The sequence below is a fragment of the Schistocerca cancellata genome, chromosome 8 (genome assembly GCF_023864275.1).
Source record: "Schistocerca cancellata isolate TAMUIC-IGC-003103 chromosome 8, iqSchCanc2.1, whole genome shotgun sequence".
In the NCBI taxonomy this organism is placed as follows: domain Eukaryota; kingdom Metazoa; phylum Arthropoda; class Insecta; order Orthoptera; family Acrididae; genus Schistocerca; species Schistocerca cancellata.
The window spans coordinates 572,794,325-572,815,321 of NC_064633.1; the positions used below are offsets into that span (position 1 = coordinate 572,794,325).

Sequence of the window (20,997 nt, forward strand, 5' to 3'; positions counted from 1 at the left end):
TTCACTCGGTATACCTGTGCGGGGCCTCACCCAAGATGCAGATGCGGCCTTGCCAGTGGCTATTGTGCATGCAGGGTGCAGTTGTCTGCAAGTTATGCCTCACATTGGCACCAACAATGCTTGTAGCATGTGTTCTGAGGTGACCCTCAGTTCATACAGGCGGCTGGCAGCAACAGTCAAGACTGCTGGCCTTGGCCACGAGGTGCATGCAGAACTCTCAGTTTGCAGCATTGTTCCAGGAGTTGATCGGGGCCCTTTGGTTTGGAGCCAAGAGGAGGGTTTCAACCAAAGGCTTCGGCACTCTGTGATGGTCTGGGCTGCAGGTTTCTAGACCTGCGTTATCGTATGGGTATTCGTAGAAATCCCCTGATAAGTCAGGGATGCACTACACAAAGGAAGCAGCTACTAGGGTAGCAGAGTACTTGTGGAGTGCACATGAGGTTTTTTTAGGCTGGGCAGTAGTTTGAAGTGCTCTGGTGAATGCTCTCCAGTTTATTCACAGAAAGGAAAGTCAAACAGCATTCAAAATGAAGACATTTCGCTGTCACAATTTTATCAGTAAACTGCTGAAGTATTCGTAATAAAGTTCCCAAATTTACTGCCCTCTGGGAAAGTTCTCGCACGCAAATTATTCTTGGGACTGAATTCTGGCTGAAACCTGAAGTGGAAAGCCTTGAGATATTTAGTGAATCGTGGAAGGTATATTGGAAAGACAGATTACAGGCCATAGGAGGGAGAGTTTTCAATTGCAGTAGACAAAAATATTATCTGTATTGAGGTGAAAGTTAAGTGTGATAGTGAAGTCGTCTGGTCGCATATAACAGTTGTAGGTGAAACTAAGTTAATTGTTGGAGTTTTTTACCAGCCACCCAATTCTGCTATGGCAGTTCTAGAGTTATTCGAAGAAAGTCTACAGTCAATAGTGCGTAAATACTAGTTGGAGGCAACTTTAATCTGCTGAGTATAGACTGGGATGTCTATGGATTAATTGCAGGTGGTACAGACATTCGTGCGAAATACTTTTGAACAAGTTTTCTGAAAATTGGCTTGAGCAGCTAGGTTGGCAGCCCACACACAATGGAAATATCTTAGACCCTGTAGCTACAAATAGGCCAGATCTTATCGACAATGTCAGTATAGAAATGGGGGATAGCGATCACATCATTATAGCAACTATGATTACAAAAATTAATAAATCAATCAAGAAGACTAGGAGAGTGCTTCTGCTAGATAGAGCAGATAAACAGTTGTTAGCATCTCACTTCAACAGTAAACTGACATCATTTAGTTCCAGTAAGATGGATGTAGAGGAATTATGGGCAAAGTTTAAGCAGATTGTAAATCGTGGTCTGGAGAGTTATATGCCTTGTAAGTGGGTAAAGGATGGAAAAGACCCACCATGGGTTATTAATAAAATTCAGAGGAAGCAGAGGCTGTTGCACTCTCATTTCAAAAAGTAACGCACAAAAGACAACAAGAGAAAATTAGTACAGATTCAGGTGTCTGTGAAAAGATCTATACACAAAGCATTCAACAACTACCACCATCACACCTTAGCAAAAGACCTGGCAGAGAACCTGAGAAAATTCTGGTCGTATGTAAAATCGCTAAGTGTGTCTATGACTTCCATTCAGTCCCTTGTTGACCAGTCTAGTGAGACAGTAGAAGACAGCAAAACAAAAGCGAAAGTTTTAAATTTCACATTCAGGAAATTGTTCAAACTGTATAATCATACAAATATACTGTCATTTGACCATTGGACAGACTCCCATGTGGACGATAGAGTAAGAAGAATCCCTGGCATAGAGAAACAGCTGAAAGATTTGAAAGCAAAAAATCATCAGGTCTGGATGGAATCCCAGTTGTTTTACGAAGTGTGCTATACAGCATTGGCCCCTTACCTAGCTTGCATTTATTGTAAATCTCTCGTCCAGCACAAATTCCGAAGTGACTGGAGAAAAGCACAGGTGACTCCAGAATATAAGAAAGGACCCGCAAAATTATAGACATACCTAACTTCTGTTTGCTGCAGAATCCTTGAACATATTATTAGTTCAAATATAATCCACTTTCTTGAGGTTAAGCAGCTTATCTTTACGAATCAGCATGGTTTTAGAAAGCACCACTCGTGCAAAACTCAGCTTACCCTTTTCTTACATGATATACAGAGCACTATGGATGAAGGTCAACAGGCAGATTCAATATTTCTAGATTTCCGGAAAGCATTTGACATGGTGCCCCATTGCAAGCTGTTAATGGAGGTACGAGCATATGGAATAAATTCACAGATATGCGAGTGGCTCGAAGACTTGTTAAGTAATAGAACTCAGTATGTTGTCCTTGGCAGTGAGTGTTCAGAGACGAGGTTGTCGTCATGACTGCTGCAGGTAAGTGTGATAGGACCACTGTTGTTCTCCATACACACACGATTTGGCAGACATGGTGGGCAGTAGTTTGCTGATGATGCCGTGGTGTATGGTAAAGTGTCGAAGTTGAGTGACTGTAGAAAGATACGAGACGACTAAGACAAAATTTCCAGTTGGTGTGATGAATGACAGCTAACCCTATATGTGGAAAAATATAAGTTAAGGCAGATGAGTAGGAAGAACAAACCTGCAATGATCGGATACAGTATTACTAGTGTCCAGCTTGACAGAGTCAAGTCATTAAAATACCTGGGAATAACACTGCAAAATGATATGAGGTGGAATGAGCATTTGAAAACAGTGGTAGGGGATGTAGATGGCCAACTCTGGTTTATTGGGAGAATTTTAAGAAAGAGACGACCTCGTATAGGACCCCGGTGAGACCTTTTCTTGAGTACTTCTCAAGTGTTTGGGATCTGTATCAGCTCAGACTGAAGGAAGACAAAGCAATTCAGAGGAAGGCTGATAGATTTGTTAGTGGTAGGTAAGTGTTATGGAGACACTTCGGGAACTCAAATGGGAATCCCTGGAGGGAAAGCAGTGTTCTTTTTGGGAAACAATATTGAGAAAATTTATATAACTAGCATTTGAGGCTGACTGCCAAATGATTCTGCTCCTGCCAACATACAACCCACATAAGGACCACAAAGATACAAGAAAATAAGGCTGATATGGAGGCATACAGACAGTCATTTTTCCCTTGCTCCATTTGCAAGTGGTGCAGGAGGGAAAATGACTATTAGTGGTACGGGGTAGCCTCTGCATGCGCCTTGCGGTGGCTTGTGGAGTATCTATGTAGATGTGGATGTAAAGTTTAGGAGATAGGAAAATCCTAGTATACAAAACTCTAAGGTTGCTAGGTACCCAAAATGTAACTCCACCTGTATGATTACAGTGATCAAAAAGAGATAAAATTAATATAAAATATTTAAATAGTAGCCGGAACCAGTAGTGTTATGGAGTATGGGCTGCTTATTTCTCTTATATTTAGGTTGAGAAAAAAAATTAATAAAATGTTGTTGCTGACTGAAGAGAGAGGCTATGGATAAGAATGGTACAAACTGTTATGTACACACAAAGCAAAATAAGTATATGAATAAGTGAATGAATAAGTGAAATCTGAATATAACCTTTGTTAAGAACATGTGCTTATGTTGTAGCATTATGGAGAAGTAATGTTGCTGAATAGTGGAGGCAGAGAGAGAGAGAGAGAGAGAGAGAGAGAGAGAAATATCAACGGGCGACACTTGTCTTCAACGTAGGATGACGATGATCAAATTAACCTCACAAGTGGAGGTACTTGCGACACCATTTGTGCGTGCTCCCTTGATTGTCACTCCAAGACAGAAGTGCATTGGCGCTGGAGCAAGAGCCATAGACAGCAATTTTGAAAGTGACTGAAGCACACAAATGAACATTTATAAAATGTATTCGTTCTTGTTATGTATCAAGCTGTCAAGTTGACGTTTATATTCTTAAAAGGATCGCTTATGTGATGTTCCTGTATTGAGAAAGTCTTGTTCGAAGAGTTCAGGGCGTTTATTTTGAAGAATATATGAAAATGCCATTGAAGAATCTCTTCATATTTATATATGAGAATTAGATAATATCTTTAAGCCTCTTACTTCCAGCATTATTCAAGGACGCAGAAGAAAGAAGGTGGGAAAACTTGAGCAGTTTGGGTGCATGCAATAACATGAGCATATTCAAGATAAAGAACGTAATGTAAACATTGCAATGTATCTGATAGTCCTATAGTAAGAACATAGGAACTCTTAAAAGACAGTGTCTAGTAAATAGCCCTCATGTTCAACTCTACCTTTTGACTCAGTTACTAATCCAGCAGTTATATTCTTTAGACTCTGTCATGAAGGAGAATGTTTGGGAATGTGTAATGGCAAGGTCTGCATTAACATTAACAACAAAGGTAGTAACACCTATATTTCTATTTTATGTCATTAAAATAAAAAACATGATTTCATTTAATTAATTTTTATTCACATTCTTTTGTGCTTACTTTGGTAGTTACTGTTCACAAACATAAATTGAGACTACACACCAAAATTGGTACTATTCACCTCCAACTGAATGGAGTCCAATAAAATCTATCCACTTGCATGGAACACTACAATAATTCTTTTGTCACACACAACTTAAGGCTTATGTTTTCAGAAACAGGGATTTTCTCTCTCCAGATTAAAGTTGAAGGAATGAAATTTAAGTTTCATGTTACCATTTAGTATTTTACATTAGTCTCCAGTCATTCTTATCAGTAACTCTTTGGCAGTGATAGCATTTAATCATCTGTTATAAAAAACCTCAAGTTTTTCTTTTGTGAGGTACAACATATTATACCGCAGGGATGTGCAAATGGAGGTATGGAAGGAGGAATACCAGAATGTGAGACTTATAGCATGAACATAGAGCGAGTCCCCCCCCCCCCCCCCCCCCCATTCATTCCTCTCTTTCTAATAGAGAGAATCCCTTGTTACAAATTTCTGGTCTCTATCAGACTTTTGCAAGCGACTCTTGAGATGTTGTCACTTCACGAACGTAAGCAGACTATTAATCTATACATACTGTATTGGCCGAACAGTGACATGGCATGATTATTTTCTCTTGAATCCCAACAGTGATTGATGTCCACGTATACTTGAATCTCATGCTTCTTGTCATGAATGTATTACTCATGATTAACAGAACAAAACTCTGCTTTTGAATTAGTAAATTTGAGCAACATTATCTGAATAAGATAATAAGATACTGTCTTCTATGCAGTTCAGGCTTTCCCGTAACGTGAACCTACCTGAAATTTCAATTTGTAAGTAACAACGTCTCTTTGCTGCTTTAACATTGTCTCAGGACCAGTCTCTGTTGCATGTAAGCAACAATTAATTTCATATACTGAACAGCACTTAAAGCATTCTCTTTTTATTTGATTTATGGCTTCAGTCTCACTCACCTTCTGTATCAAGTTGAATGAATGTGGATAAGGATGGGAATGGAAGATTCTAAACAAGTCCTGAAAATTTCTTTATCCTTCCTCTGTGCATAACACAAAATATCTTTTCTGCAACTTTACATACAAGTACAATATATTACCTGCAGTTTTAACACTATACAATATATTATGTACAAGGTGTAACATATGGCTGTTAACTGAATCAACATCGCTATACTTAATGCATTGGAGCTTAACAGTCAATTTCAAAATTTACTTCTATATATTTGTCTTAAAATGTACGAAAATATATTTCAAATGAGTACAATTATTAGAGAGACATTTAAATATGTTACTAGTATGATTTTTCAGTCACAGTTGCATTGTACAGTTTCTAAAGTGATCTATTGTAAGTCAGCAAGCAACTTCAACAGAAAACATCTGCTCTCATCATCACACTTCAAAATATGGAATTCATTAAAGTGTTTCACAGAGTCTTACTGGATCTGCTGGGAACTTTTTACTAATCAGCATAGAAGTGGATACTGATGTAAAAACCGTGTGCAATTACCTAACTGTGGCACTGTTTTCAATTATTATAAGGGAAAAAGCTATACTAATACAAAAATTGGGGATGCTAAGTAACATTAGGACACCAATTCAACTGTACCTGTTAACATAATCTCTCTCTCTCTCTCTCTCTCTCTCTCTCTCTCTCTCTCACACACACACACACACACACACACACACACACACACACACACACAAACAAACAAACAAACAAACAAACAAACAAACAAAATTACTCGGCATGGTGAAGTGGTTACCTGGCCATAGCGAGAACTAACTTAGTCACGTCACTAGGTACAGTTGTATTCAACTTCAAAGTAGCGTGCATTATTATCTCTCAGTATGAACACAAAAAGCGATCGCAGAAAATACCTTCAAGGGTTAGCTCTGATGACTTGCTGTTACCATAACTAACTTTAATGACAATGAGAATGACAAGACAATAAAATGTGCAAGCGAAAGTTAAACTGTTCCATCAACATTTTTATAAGGTGTCAGAATGAACAAGTAAAGATGACAGAATGTACTTGAGGAAACAATATATTACATTAGATTTTTTTATGAAGAAATAAAGTATCAGAATTAAAGTGGCAGTCGTTTATTTAGACAAATTGTGGATTCTTACCTGCTACACTGATAATAAATGGTGCGAAATGACAGTTTGCAAGGAGTAAAGACAAACAGTAGTGCCAGTAAACATTTCATTGTTGTGAATTCAAAGTTCCATTTTGTGTTCACTTCTCCTCTACAAGCGTGTAATAGGCAAGTATTAATATCACCATTGTTTGCCTTGATGGTGTAACCTGTATGTGTCCTAAGATTCGATGATGGCAGCTATAGTTTCGCTGAAACCGGTAATCATGGAATAAAAAGAATTCCTGCGATCTCGGCTATCAGTTTATTATTTCACAAAAATTAAAAATAAATAGCTCCAAGGTAAACCAAACTTCCAGCACTAATTAAGTGACACCAGCCTTCTCTTTATCTTAATGACAAAATTTTGCAAGAAACTAGTTCTCTGCTGCCTTACCACCTAGATTCCAGTTCTGGTCTGGAATCTTTCAAAGAGATAGGTCAGTAGTCACAATGACAAGTGTCCCATTCTATAACTAAAAAAAAAGCAGCAGCTGAAGCTATTTGCAAGCCTTTCGAAGTAATGTTACTTTGGCGACTTCCACATTAATTTCCCGACCTTTCTATACAAAGCAGCTTATCAGTTTGCCCCACACGACTGAGTGGACCTTGTTCCAGACCTTTCCACCAGAGAAAAATTTGAGGTGGTCACCAGGAATTAAACCCAGGACCTTGGCATTATTGGCCAAAAATACTAACTAGTAGACCATGAGGCCTGTTTGCTTTCACTGTTGTTATATTAGCATTTGCTGTCACGACATTAAAAGACCAAAAAAACTGTATATCACGCAGGAATGTGTAACGACTACTGGAGGAAAGAGACTGTGACAGACTAGAAAAATAAAACTTTTATTAAATCAGTCTGCACAAATTCAAACAAAGAGATGGCATTATCATCCACAACTGAAATAGCAGATTATGAATCCACTGACATAGCTGTGGAAAACAGTAATGGCACCAGGGGAAGTAGTTACATGGATACTGCAGGAGAAGCATACATAGCAACCAATGTGAGAGAAACTGTCATACTGTTCTTGTTCTTGTTCAGGGGAACTTCACTCAGTGGCGCATACAGACATACAAAGTGTGGCAGTGTTCCACTGGAGTGTAGGCTAGTACTCTCCCTTCTCCCTGCTACTTGGGCATGCACGTAACAGTGCTGCCACCTCAGGCAGGTAACAAGTTCGCCTTGCCAAGTAATAATTTGTCGTGATACAAATAATAGTTTCTACTTTAAAAAATTCACTTTTTTCCTTTCATCACAAACTCTTAGCTAATTAAACTTGGATTTCAAGTCACTTCTCTAAAGATGTTGAACACAAAATGTTAATCTCTTATGCCACCTTAACACCAAAGTCACAATTCAGTAACATAACTTTACATTTTTTGGCATTTTTTTTCCATCTGCCTCATCTATTTCTCAATTTTTGTTTGTTTGCGTCTGTTTTATGAACTTCCATATGTTTCGACAGCATAATGACAGTTTCCTGTCCTACAAGACATCCCCTGAAAAACTAGATATCCATTTCACAAATATGTCATTATGTGCTCCACAATAATAACTGTATTTGCATCCCCCACCTGTAGAGGACAGCTAGTGAATTTACTGTCATTGGATGAAGCATGAAAAGTATTTCCAAGACTAACAGTTCATGGTCTATACTTCCTTCTCTTGTAGTACCTATATCACCCTCAAACTATCACCAGAGAATACTATAAACACAATATCTGGTGCATTATGCATGTAACTGGTAGCTATAAAATCCAAAACTGCCTGTTTCATTCTCAAATATGTGAGATATGTTGAAAGGAATGGATTCTAACATGTGCCACGAGTCAAATATTTTACCTCTGCACAAAACTTCCAATTATACAAACAAAATGTGAGGTTAAAGTACCAGGATGTCTCCTGGAAACAGCTTTTAGTCATCACTAGTAAGTATGAAGGTGTATGATATAAATTTGCCTAAAATACTTTAATTCATGCAAAGAAAAGTCTATCACATAAGATGAAAATGAAAGGCTAAATGAAGTATGTTATGAAATTTGTGCACTGCCTTTTATATGGACATTTGTTTGAGCAAATGACGATTATAAATTTTTGTCATAAGATTGGTAGCTTTAAGGAAAGAGAACTCAGTGGACTGACTGACACAAACCCTTTGAGTTTTTCTTTTAAATTCTATTATAGTTTTTTTTCTTTTAGATTTAGATACTAATCTTGTTGGTATATTGAAAAAAATTATGATATGACCGATCGCATGACTCACAGTTACTGTCTACAGTCCAAAATAAAAATATGAACTCCCATAAGTCATAAATTTAAAGAGCCATATAGAGAAAAAATAGATAATTCTGATGCTGTTGATGCTTACTGTGGGTCACAGTCTGTGATACTATTCTAAAGATAATCTCACACCTTTGTGACTTATTCAAAATTTTATATATACAATAAGCTTAAAAAGAGATTAAAATGTCTAACTTACAACTGACTAGTTACTTTATTCTTTGAAATTCACATTACCCAACAGACAAAATGCTGAATTGAAAACATAGCTTTCAGAAATCACACTTGCAGAAATGACCAATGCCACGCCACATGAAACAATGAATAAAGACACTCTTTGTAGCTGCACTGATGTGGTTATTGTGGCACTGCATTTTGGCCATTAACATTCAGCTGTACAGTCAGAGAAACACAGTTTATTCCCAGCAGAATACCACAATGGAAAGTGTATAATGTATAAAATGTAGTACAAAAGAAATTTTTAACAGTCACATCAACATTATGTGAGATTCAGTCATTACCAATTCCTTTATCAGAGGCAAGAATCATTGCACATTAGTTCAGTGATGTAATATATAATGACTCATGCTGCCACATTAAAAAGAGAAACAAATCACTTGGTTTGTCTTTCATTGTGCTTTTTCCTCCAGATGTTTACTTCTGTCAAGAAGTTTCACAGTTCATTTCCGTTTGCATTTCTTTATCTTCAGATTCTATGCCAAGTAGGCTATTTCGCAGGGTACCATTTTTGCAGGAAATTTCAAGTAGTTCTCTTAATCCCTTTAAAAAGAAAAAAAAATACATAAATTCATCCATCAAATGTATCACTTGTCTTATTAGTCCACTAAACCTTCAATATATTCTTTTAAAATATACAACAAAAATTATTTATTAACTTTACGCTTGTTTCAATAATATAATATAATTATGTTTAGAAATCGTTGCCTTTGGACCTTCTGTCTTCACATAATCAATGAAAATTCTTCGAAGTTGTCGAAATGAAACATTTGGTGAAAGGAATCACAATACTCTTTTTAGAAAGACCATATTCAAAATATTGAAGAACACCAGACAAAACATGATATCCAGAAATGAGAGCTAAAACTAACAAATGAATTATTTATTAGGCTGACAGAGGACAGCTAAAATGAACTGGATGGAAAGGCAAATGTAAGAAAAATAATAAAAATAAAAAAAGAACCATGGGTTAAAGCAAATAGATGGTCGACAACTTTTGATTATTTCTATCAGCCACTAGAGATGAGTGCTTCAAAGAACAATGACAGTCGTCATTGTCATCGGGAGTGTCTGCATCTGGGTAGGTATGACGCAACAGTGCTCTCTAAATTGTGTTTTTAGAAAAAGATCATTTACCACCTACTGTCATTTAAATTTTTTTCTTATTTTTTGCATTATCTGATCAACTCATCCCTTCCTCTTCCACAAAGTATTATTTCACCACCCATCAAATCTGCAAAGTGCCCTGATGCATCCTTTTGTCACATCTATACCCAACCCTTTACTGCATGGCCACATGTCTGTAACAAAACTATGTGCAAGACCTATCTTAAGCACCCACTTAGTAAACCCTATTCCAGTGCTGTCACAGGCATATCCCATCTCATCAGGTACAGGGTCACCAGTGAAAGTAGTTTTATCATATACTCACTCTACTATAACTTATGCATAGCCTTTTATACGAGATATAAGCATGATAATCGATCGTGCATTCTATCTGAGTAAGCAGGTAAGCGGCCTCAATGTTATTTACATACTTGTGGACCACTGAACACCTCAATATACAGTGAATATTTGTTGAAAGACAACATGAGCTGCATGTAAAAATATTTAATTGCCAGGCCAGTATTTGAGCATATAACCCAACATCAGTGGCACCTGATATACAGAGGGGGATACAAATAAACGTAAACGTGAGCATATCAACATTTTACATACATTGCAGAAGGATTATAAGGTCATTAACATATTGTTATTGTTTATGTCTACATCAAATGATGTGGACCTATAAAATGGAAAACGCTGTGGGTATTTGAAACTCGTATATAATCAGGTCTGTGACCACTAAAGGGTCCATTATACACCTTCTGTATGTGGTACACATGTTGCTGCAGGTACAAGTTACATGGAACTGAGGTCACCTAAAACATGTAAATAATGAAGACCAGTGGACACGCAATCAGTGCATTATACATGCTATGAAATTCAAAGTGAACACTATGGTAACAATGCAGGAAAGTAAAATTGTCTGTCTGAAATAAGACATGGTGGAACACAACATCAAACATGATAAACTGTAAGTGAAACATCAAGAACTGGAAGTGAAGTTTATGGTACTAGAACGGGAAATAAACAAACACCTGAAGTATGCTCTTGTTATCCTAGTTCCAAACATCAATATTTGTTACACCAGAAAAGAGAATTAAGAAAATAAATCTAGATGTAAATTTTGCTTTAAATAAAGTATCAACTGCAGACAGTAAAAATGTGCGGTCACTAGTTACGTGTGATCTGTCTGATACTGTCAAATCCATATGCAAACAAACCACTGCAACACAAAAAGAAAATGCTTTAGAACATGACACAGAGCCTGTTACAGTGTTCAGGTGTGCCAAATGAAGAAGTGATAAAAAAAAATTGATACCCACTCAGTGCTGCATACCGTTAGTGATCAAAGCAAGAACAGTACTGAAAGAAATCAAAAGTAAAGTGCTCAAACATCATATAAAATCAAAATTAATATTTGAAACCGCGTGCAAACTGTGAATGTACCGTCTTCACAGAAGACTCCAGAGGAACATTTGAGGCAGAGAAGAAAAGAATTCTTTTGCTAAGTCAGTCATGGAAGGTATTTATGTAATTTGATTAGCTCTGAACTAGATGACATGTATGCTGTGTGAAGTACCATAAAGCCAGGTGCATAATTGTCAGAGGTGATACAGGTTTTGTTTGTTTTGTTTTAGGGCACAAAAATACCTAGGGTTATACGTACCGATGTCCACAACTATAGAACATGGGAAAAAAAGTTAAAAAACAGCTACAAGTTAAGCCCAATTGATGGAAGAGAAGACAGCTAAAAACAGGGACATGCAGAAAGGTCTATAAAATACGCCATAATGAAACGGAGGTCCTGAACTGGAAATTATGTGTCCTTCACCATATTGCTACGATGGATAAAAAGTAAAACGCAGTCGACAGTCCACATATTGTTTGTTAAAACGACCGATAACTCAGACAACAAACACAAATGAGAACATAAATGATCAAAAAATGGGCATTCCGTCAGGAAACGGCGGACCGTCAAAGGTTTAGCACAATGAGCACAAAGGGATAGTGGAGCACCACTTAACAAATGGCAATGGCTATAAAGACAGTGCCCGATACGTAACCGTGCTAAAATGATCTCCTCACTGCAAGAGGGCCAAGAAGTGGTCATCGAAGCCACTGGGAGAGGCTTAATATCCCAGAGCTTGTTCCCATGATGGGAGGACCAATGGTGATGCCAAAGTAACACCATCTGCAGATAGACAGCAACACAGAGATAATTGGAGGGAGTTTAAGAACTAGTGGGCTGAAGTACAAGGACTGCAGCCTTGGCACCAGCATCAGCAGCCTTGTTTCCTGTCAGACTGATGTGACCAGGAGCACACACCAACATCACAGTGGCTCTATCAAGAGTGAGCAAGTGACAGCTTTCCTGGACCCATCTCACTAAGTAAGGGATGGTGTACAGTACCCAGGGGCTTTGAAGGGCACTGAGAGAGTCGAAGCAGATGACGCAGTTGAAAAGCCTGTGTTGCCGGATGTACTATGTGGCCTGATAGAGAGCAAAGAGATCTGCTGTAAATACTGAGCAATGTTCTGGAAGTAAATAGTGAAAAACGTGGATGCCAATGATGAAGGCACACCTGATACCACAGTCAGTCTGAGAGCCATCAGTGTACACAAAGGTATCATGAAGTTCCACGTGACAGTCGTGAAATTGAAGACAATAGCGCAAGGCTGGAGTAGTGTCCTTAGGAAGTGAGTGAAGGCCAAGGTGAACATGGGCCACTGCAAGAAGCCAGGGTGGTGATGGGTTCACACCCGTCGGGAAACTGGCAGGTAGCGTGAAGTCAAGCTGCTGGAGCAAGAGCCAAAAGCGAACTCCAGGAGATAACAGAGTAGAGGGACACGCCCCATACTGGCGATCAAAGGAGTCATTGAAGGAGGCAGTAGAGGATAGGCGGCCACGCATGGCAGACAAACAGCACGCATATCTGCTGAGGTGAAAGTCATGGTGATAGTAACACACACAGTCTAGTTTCGAATGGAGAAGGGGCCTGTACCAATGGAGGAGAATGGTTCGATCTGCTCCCCAGGAACTACCACTGGGGGCGCACAGGACACTGAAGGATCATGTACAGAGGGCTGCCAAATAAGACACGTGGGAGTACCAAGAAAGTTTCATTTCGAGCATGAGCCCCTAGGAATTTCATAGTTTCAACAAACAGAAGAGCAACAAGACCAAGATGGTGGAAGAAACTGACTGCGCAGGTAAATATTCATACAAACAGTTTTGTGAGTGGAAAAACGAAAGCAATTGTCAACGTTCCATGAGTAAGTAGGATCAAGCCATCGCTGAAGACGCTGCTCAACGAGGTAAGTCCATTGAGAACTGCAATACATGGCAAAATTGTCAACGAAAAGGGAGCCAGAGATGCCCAGCAAAAGACAGGCCATTATAGGGTTAATGACGACAGCAAAGATGATGATGCTCAGGGTGCCTGAGGCACACCGTATTCCTGGATAAAGATGTCCAACAAGGCAGAACACAGATGTATCTAGAAAACTCGATCTTTTAAAAATTCCTAAATGAAACGGGGCAGGCGGCCATGGAAGACTCACTTGTAGAGAGTATGGAGGATACCAGTCCTCCAGTAGGCATCATAGGTTTTCTCCAAATCGAAACACACAGCCACAGTCTGAGATTTCCACAGAAAACCATTAATGGTGTAGGTGGACAAGATGGCGAGATGGTCAACTGCAGAGCAGCGCACTCGAAACCCACATCGTGCAGTGGTTAGTAAATTGCGAGACTCGAGCCACCATACCAGCCGGGCATGAATCATGTGTCCCATCACATTGCAAACACAGCTAGTGAGAGAAATGGAGCGGCAGCTAGAAGGAAGGTTTTGTCCTTACTGGGCTTAGTTACGGGTGTGACACTGGCTTCATACCAGTGTCTGGGAAACGTGCCCTCTGCCCAGATACGGTTGTACATATGAAGCAGAAAGTGATTGCCCACAAGAGAAAGCTGCTGCAACATCTGAATGTGAACATCATGTGGCCCTGGGGCAGAGAACCAGGATGAAGTGAGAGCATAACCTAGCTCCCTCACAGTACAGGCAGCATTGTAGCACTCACGATTTTGAGAGGAGAATGTATCACCCGAGCCTCCTCCACTTGTCTCTGATGGAGGGAGGCAGGGTGATAGTGAGAGGAGCAACAGGGTACACAATGACATCATCTGCTACTGTCAGGCCGAAAATTGGGGACTGGATCTTGGTCCCAGAGAGCTGTTGAAGGTTGGCCCACGTGATGGAAGAGGGAGTAAAACTGTTAAAAGAACTAGTATACGAAATCCAGCTTTCTTTTTTGCTGCTCCGAAGAACACGATGACGTTGTGCACACAACTGTTTATAATCAATGCAGTTTGTCATCGTAGGAAGACGGTTAAAAACACAAGAGAGCACATCTCCACACACGAACTGCATCACGGCTCAGCCCAGTCCACTAAGGGACCGGTACATGGCATGGTAAAGAGGAAGGGCGAGGAATGGAACGTTCTAAAACAGTAAGGATAACACTTTTAAGATATTCTACCTGGTAATCACAACTGAGGAAATGTTCTCCAAAGATTGCCACGGAGGAGCAAAGCCTCCAGCTGGCCTTAGCAAGTTGCCATTTGGGTGTACATGTAGGTGGGGTAGGGGTCAGCAGATAGCATATGGGAAATGGTCGTTCGAGTGTGTTTCAGAGAACTGATCACTCGAGACAATGGGCAAGCTGGGCAGTGCAGAAGGATAGTCTGAATGGGAATGGGTATGCATGGAGTCTGAAAGGAACATGGGTGACTCCTGTGTTAAGGCAGAGGAGGATAAGCTGATTGAGGTCAGCCGAGAGGGCACCTCTCCGACAGGTTCTGGGAGAGCCCCAATGGGGATAGTGCACATTAAAGTCACCGAGCAGCAGAAAGTGGAGAGGGAGTTGCCTAATAAGCTTGAGGAAGTCTGCCTGGTGACACTGAATGACGGAGAGATGTAAATGGTACAAAGGTACATGGTCAGGTGAGGAAGGAAAAAGGTGAACTGCAAAGCTCGAAGGCGGGTAGTCAGGGAGATGGGTTGACTATGAATGTCATCCCGTGTGAGCCGCACAACTACCCCACGAGATGGAATACCATCATCGGGGGAGAAGGTCAAAACAGACCGGGAAGAAATGCGAGAGCTCAAAGTGGTCGTGAGGAAGCAATTTTTGTTTCCAGGGGCAGAGAACAAGAGGACGCTGCAATTCTAAGAACAGCAGTAAATCATATTTGTTCAATCAAAGGTCATGAATGTTTCATTGAAGACATTCATAATGAGGAAAGAGAAGGAGGGAAAAAATGAATGGGTGTCACCTCAGCGGCTGCCTAGTGCCAGCCTTCAAAGACTCGCTGCTAAAGGGCACAGAGGCTGGAAGATCCAGCTCCACGAGATCTATAGAGGTGTCCTGGGTAGAAAAATGGTTGACGGTTCACACCAGACTGTCGGCCAGGTGGGGGTATCACGTGGTGACACCGTTGAAGAGGATCTCCAAGTCAGTGAAGGAGATGATCATTTGCCTTTGCTTGACTTCTTGGAGCCTTTCCTGTTGGCAGAGGAAGACTCAAATGTTTGTTGGCTGGAAGGGCATTGGATGTCTTCACGGGAGTATTCTTTCTGTCCTTTCTGGCCTGCCGGTTGTGTAACAGAAGACTCTGCACCATGAAGCACAAGTTTGGTGGCTTGTTGCACAGTTGGACAAGGACATGGCAATGCTACCAGGACACTGGGTAATTTCACAACTGCAGTGCTGAATTTGAGGTTGCATGTCTGCATGGATATATCCCTGATGTAGCAAGAACAGTACTGTAAGTGCCAGACAGTAAAATGCAGGGTTTGCAACAAGCCAATAACTTGCGAGCGACCGGGTAAGGCACTTTTTCTTTTACCCGGATCTCCTGGACAGCCTGCTCATCAAGATACATGGAACAATCTGGAGAGGAGGCAGCATGGTCACCACAGCAGTTGATACAGTGGGGAGAAGGAGGCAGACAATTGCCCCTGTGAGCATTCCCACCACATGTTACATATTTGGCTGCATGTCAAAAGGGCATTTGAGTGTGGTTGAAATGATGACACTGGTAGCAGCACATTGCATTCAGAATGTACAGATGGACTGTGGTAGCTTCATAACCTGCTTTGATCTTTGACGGAAGCACAACTCTGTCAAAAGTGGGAAAAAGAGTGCAAGTGGACACTAAGGAGGCATCGACCTTTTTCATGATCCGATGAACTGAAATGACACCCTGATCAGAGAGGTACATTTGGATTTCTGCCTTGGTCAGGCCATCAAGCAGCCTTGTATAAATAACACAACAGTAAAAAATCAGAGTTCTATGGGCCTCGACACCAACAGGATAGTCGGGGAGAAGGGAAGTGGCAAGCAGTAGTTGTGCCAGAGTATCTGAAGTAGTTTCCAAAAACAAAGTGCCATTACATAAATGAGATCAGGATTTCACAGGGCTGGCAATTGCATCAATGGCTCTGAACACTATGGGACTTAACATCTATGGTCATCAGTCCCCTAGAACTTAGAACTACTGAAACCTAACTAACCTAAGGGCATCACACAACACCCAGTCATCACGAGGCAATTGCATCAATGCCTTTCTGAACGAGAAATGGATTTACCATTGCATAGGACTAACCATATTCAGTATGTGAAACAACAAAGAACCTTGGTGCAGTTGTGAGGTTCTTTGAATCATTAGCCTTATTCCATTTACATTTGATAGCCACTGACTGTGAAGATGACTGGCTCACTGCAAGAATGGCAGACCAGAGCTAAACAAGACTACAAGGTTATTTAATAGAATGCTTGTCTCCTCTACAGGTAACTCCAATTTCAAAAAATGCAGGATAGGTTTTAATATTGAAACTAAGAGACTTACAAGGTTCAATTTTAATATTCATGGGTTGCATGTCAACAGGCTAGGCAAGGAAAAGATTTCCTCCAGGTGTGCAAAAATAACACATAACACCCCATCTTCATGAAAATAATCAAAATGCTACAAATAAAAAATCTCTACGATACACTCTAAATGAAGAAAAAAGGATGAACACATATTTTGGGGGCAGCTGCATATATGTGAAAAAATTGCTTACAAACATGGTAAAGACCAGAGTTGATCTAGTAAAATATAGCACTGAAAAAGTTTGAGGGTTCAGCAATTGAAACTGTAATTCAAAATACAAAATATATCATCAACATCTAATGTCCACCTGACTGTAGTCCCAAGTCATTTTTAATTAAATTAGATAGTGTGTTAAATAAGGCCAGCAATTGTAAAGGAAACAACAAGACTGTACTGAGTGGTGACCTCAACACTGACTATAATCTTTTCCTTCAGCGTTTGTCCTGCATGCCTGTGGGGTTCGCTACATGGGTCCGTTGTCTCCATTTCGCACTATCACGGGCTGCATCTTGGTGGATGTTCACGCTTTTAAGGTCTTTATGAATCGTATCAGCCCAACGTTGCTTTGGTTGTCCTTTGGGTCTTCTTCTAATGACTTCTAGTGTGTAACCTGCCTTGGCAATAGAGTCATCACTGGCCCATAAAACATGCCCAAACCACCGAAGACAACTCTCATGCATCAGGTCTTAGATCGGTGCAATATCAAACTGTTATGTAATGCTGTCATTGGAAATGTGATCTAACTTAGTGAGGCTCAGCACTGACTATAATGAGATATCAAAACTGAAGGCGGATCTCTGCTCACTCCTGAGCACATACAATTTGCACGACACAATCTATGACTACACCAGAACGACTACAAACAGTGTTTCTAATATAGATTATATGGTCACCAAATACAGGCAGATAACTAGACATTAACAGTAACTTAAAACTATCTGTCTGATCACAAAGGACAAATAATCTCAGTAGAACGAAGTCTAAAGCACAGGTAGCTCTATATTAAATACCAAGAAATGCGTGACAACAATGTAAGTACCTTCAGTCACAATATGGCTAAAGAAAGCTGGAATGAAATTCAAAATGACAAAGAAAGAGCATAGAGTTTTGGATTCTTCATAACCAAATAAATTGTGAACACATTAAGAAGACATTCCCTATCAAAAGTAGATGCGTAACAAATAAAGAAAGACAGAACAAATAGATTACAAAAGGCCATCATTATTTCAAGTAAAAGGGTTAAAATGCTGTAAACGTAAAGGAAATAGTCATATATTGTGAAAAAGAACTGAATACACTGTAAAATATCATAAATATATAATGCTATAGTCTATACTACAAATTTATTAAGTTGTAGAAGATTGTTATCAAATCAAAAAAACAAAATATCAAGGCCTATATGTAATGATACACCATGTATCAACTGAAATACATCAGATGGCAAAATAAAAAAATAAATAAATAAACAAAAATATAAATACTGAGTACTGTTCTTGAACAAATACTATACAAGGGTAGTAGTGTCCAATAAGACCAAGAAGTGAGGCCATTTGGCATTTCACAGGCATAACAAGTACACAGGACAAGCTGTGTATGACAAAGATAAGGCAGCGTTCATTATCTACCATGATCACATAGATGCAGTTATAATTACAGTTTAAATATCTATGGAAGGAAGGAAGATTGGGTTTAACACCCTGTTGACATTGAGGTCATTAGAGACGGAGCAGAAGCTCGGGTTCCTTTCACAGGAACCATCCCAGCATTTGCTTGGAGTGATTTAGGGAAATCATGGAAAACTTAAATCTGGATGGCCGAATGCGAGTCCAGTGTGCTAACCACTGCCCAACCTTGCTCAGTTAAATATTCATGGAGTTGTATTTTCTAAACCTACATTAATTTTAACAACAGAGATTTCATACTTGGCACTCATGTCAGTTGATATAGATGTACATAATATTTAAATAGCATTATACTTCTAATGTTATGTACACAAAATATTCTTTTGTTACAGATATCAATATATAAAATGTAACACCACGCAGGGATTAGGCCTTAAGCCTTCGGCACATGGACTGTGCTGTGTAACGTCAATGTTGAGTGTGTCGAGTTCAAAGTGCTGCTCAATGCTCAGAAACAATTAGACTTGTGCATATGGTACGTGGCCCCTATCGTGGTATGTGTGATTGCAACACGCTCCTGTGGCAGTTGTCGGCTGTATCTGACTTGTAAATCACACTGTTTATGAAATGGTAGGGCATAAAATTCCCATATTAGCTCTATTAAAATGTATTTTTCTCCCATGTCCATACGCTAGTCAGGTTGTGCTGTCTGCAGTATACAAAAATAAGAACTTCAGTTCCCATGAAAATGTTATAAGGTAAAAATGGAAGTACGATGTTCAGTCAATGAGGACATCGGCTTATAAAAATCCACTACAAATAGCGTGATACAAATTTACAATAGTTCTCCACATTAGATAAATATTAAATCATCATTTTTCACTTTTTAGTAAAACCCTAAGGTTATTCTTATTTATCACTGATCCTACTCAGTAGCAGAATGTCTACATCTGAATTACAAAACTTAAAAAGAAAAAAAAGGGCAAAATATCTTACTGTAACTGGTACAACGTACCTTTTAGATTAAGCCAACTGAACAATCTCACCCCTCAGAAAGAGTGCCTTTATATATACATTACATAGAATATTATAGTTTAATACAAACTAATAAGGAAGTATTGGAACCTACTAAAAAAGAGAAGGTTAGAAGAAAAAATGTTTGAGTTTAGTGGGATGCAAACCACCAACCCTACAACTTTTCGCTTGAAACCGTAACACTACTCATTACAGTATGGTGATCTCCTATATTGAGCGACTATGTCTAGCTTGTTACCATCCCCAGAAAGCTTTAACTGTCTCATGGCACTAGATCCTGGCTGTGACGGATGAGATTGTGGCCAGGTGTGTGCAAGTTGTGCTTGTATGAATGTATGAGTGTGCTACTGCAGAAGAACTTTGTCCAAAAGCTTTAATATTTTAGCAGTCTTTTCATTGTGTGTGTCTGCAACTCAACACCTCATCTATATGGTGAACAGCAATCTATCCATAGCATATTTTTGTTATATATGAATATGTAGACATTTATTTTTGTGTCCCCTGCATAAAATGCCACTGATGCTGGGCCATAAGCTCAAATACCAGTCTAGCAATAAGGTATCTGACTGTTTTTTGGAAACAGTCTTAATGATGAATCATGTTCTAACATGTTTTTTTTTCCTCTTTAGTTTCAGTATTCTTTATAAATATAGAAATGAAATTCAAATAATTTGAATTCCCACAAAAACTCTCCATTAGAGGCATGTTATGCCTGTGACATCACTGGCTAGCTCGCTGCTAAGGCTAATCCACAGTGATGTCTTATTTTAGAATTTACGTTTCAGAAAATGGGTTACAAACAGAGTGGTCTTACCTAACCTAACCTAACATTGTTTGTAACCCATTTTCTGAAACGTAGATTCCAAAATAAGACATCACTGTGGATTAGCATTAGCAGCGAGCTAGCCAGTGATGTCACAGGCATAAAATGCCTCTAATGGAGTGTTTTTGTGGTTGTACTGTACCGGCACATTGCTACCATGTTGACACACAAATTCACTAACTTAATTAAAAGTGAACTGCACTGTGAAGTTAACATTAACTTATCTCCAAGATATGCTCTCCCACTCTTACAATGAAGGATAGCGTCAATCAATGAAATGAAACTCCTAGCGAAATTTGTCATTTTACCTAACTACATCTCAATTAATTGGTAGCTCAGTTGTTAGAGTGCTAAACTGTCGAATTTTATAAGATGATGCCCA

The 20,997-nt window shown here is 39.3% G+C and overlaps 1 protein-coding gene across 2 annotated transcripts in view; it reads right to left on the reverse strand.

Annotated features, from left to right (window-relative positions):
* Window positions 1-4,402: 4,402 nt before the first annotated feature.
* LOC126095018 (FGFR1 oncogene partner 2 homolog) overlaps window positions 4,403-20,997 on the reverse strand; it is a 69,721-nt gene continuing 53,126 nt past the window's right edge. For both annotated transcript variants that reach the window (XM_049909677.1, XM_049909678.1), the window contains one exon: window positions 4,403-9,637. In XM_049909677.1, coding sequence (XP_049765634.1) covers window positions 9,521-9,637 — 117 coding nt within the window. In that variant the 3' untranslated portion in view covers window positions 4,403-9,520. The remainder of the gene's footprint in view (window positions 9,638-20,997) is intronic.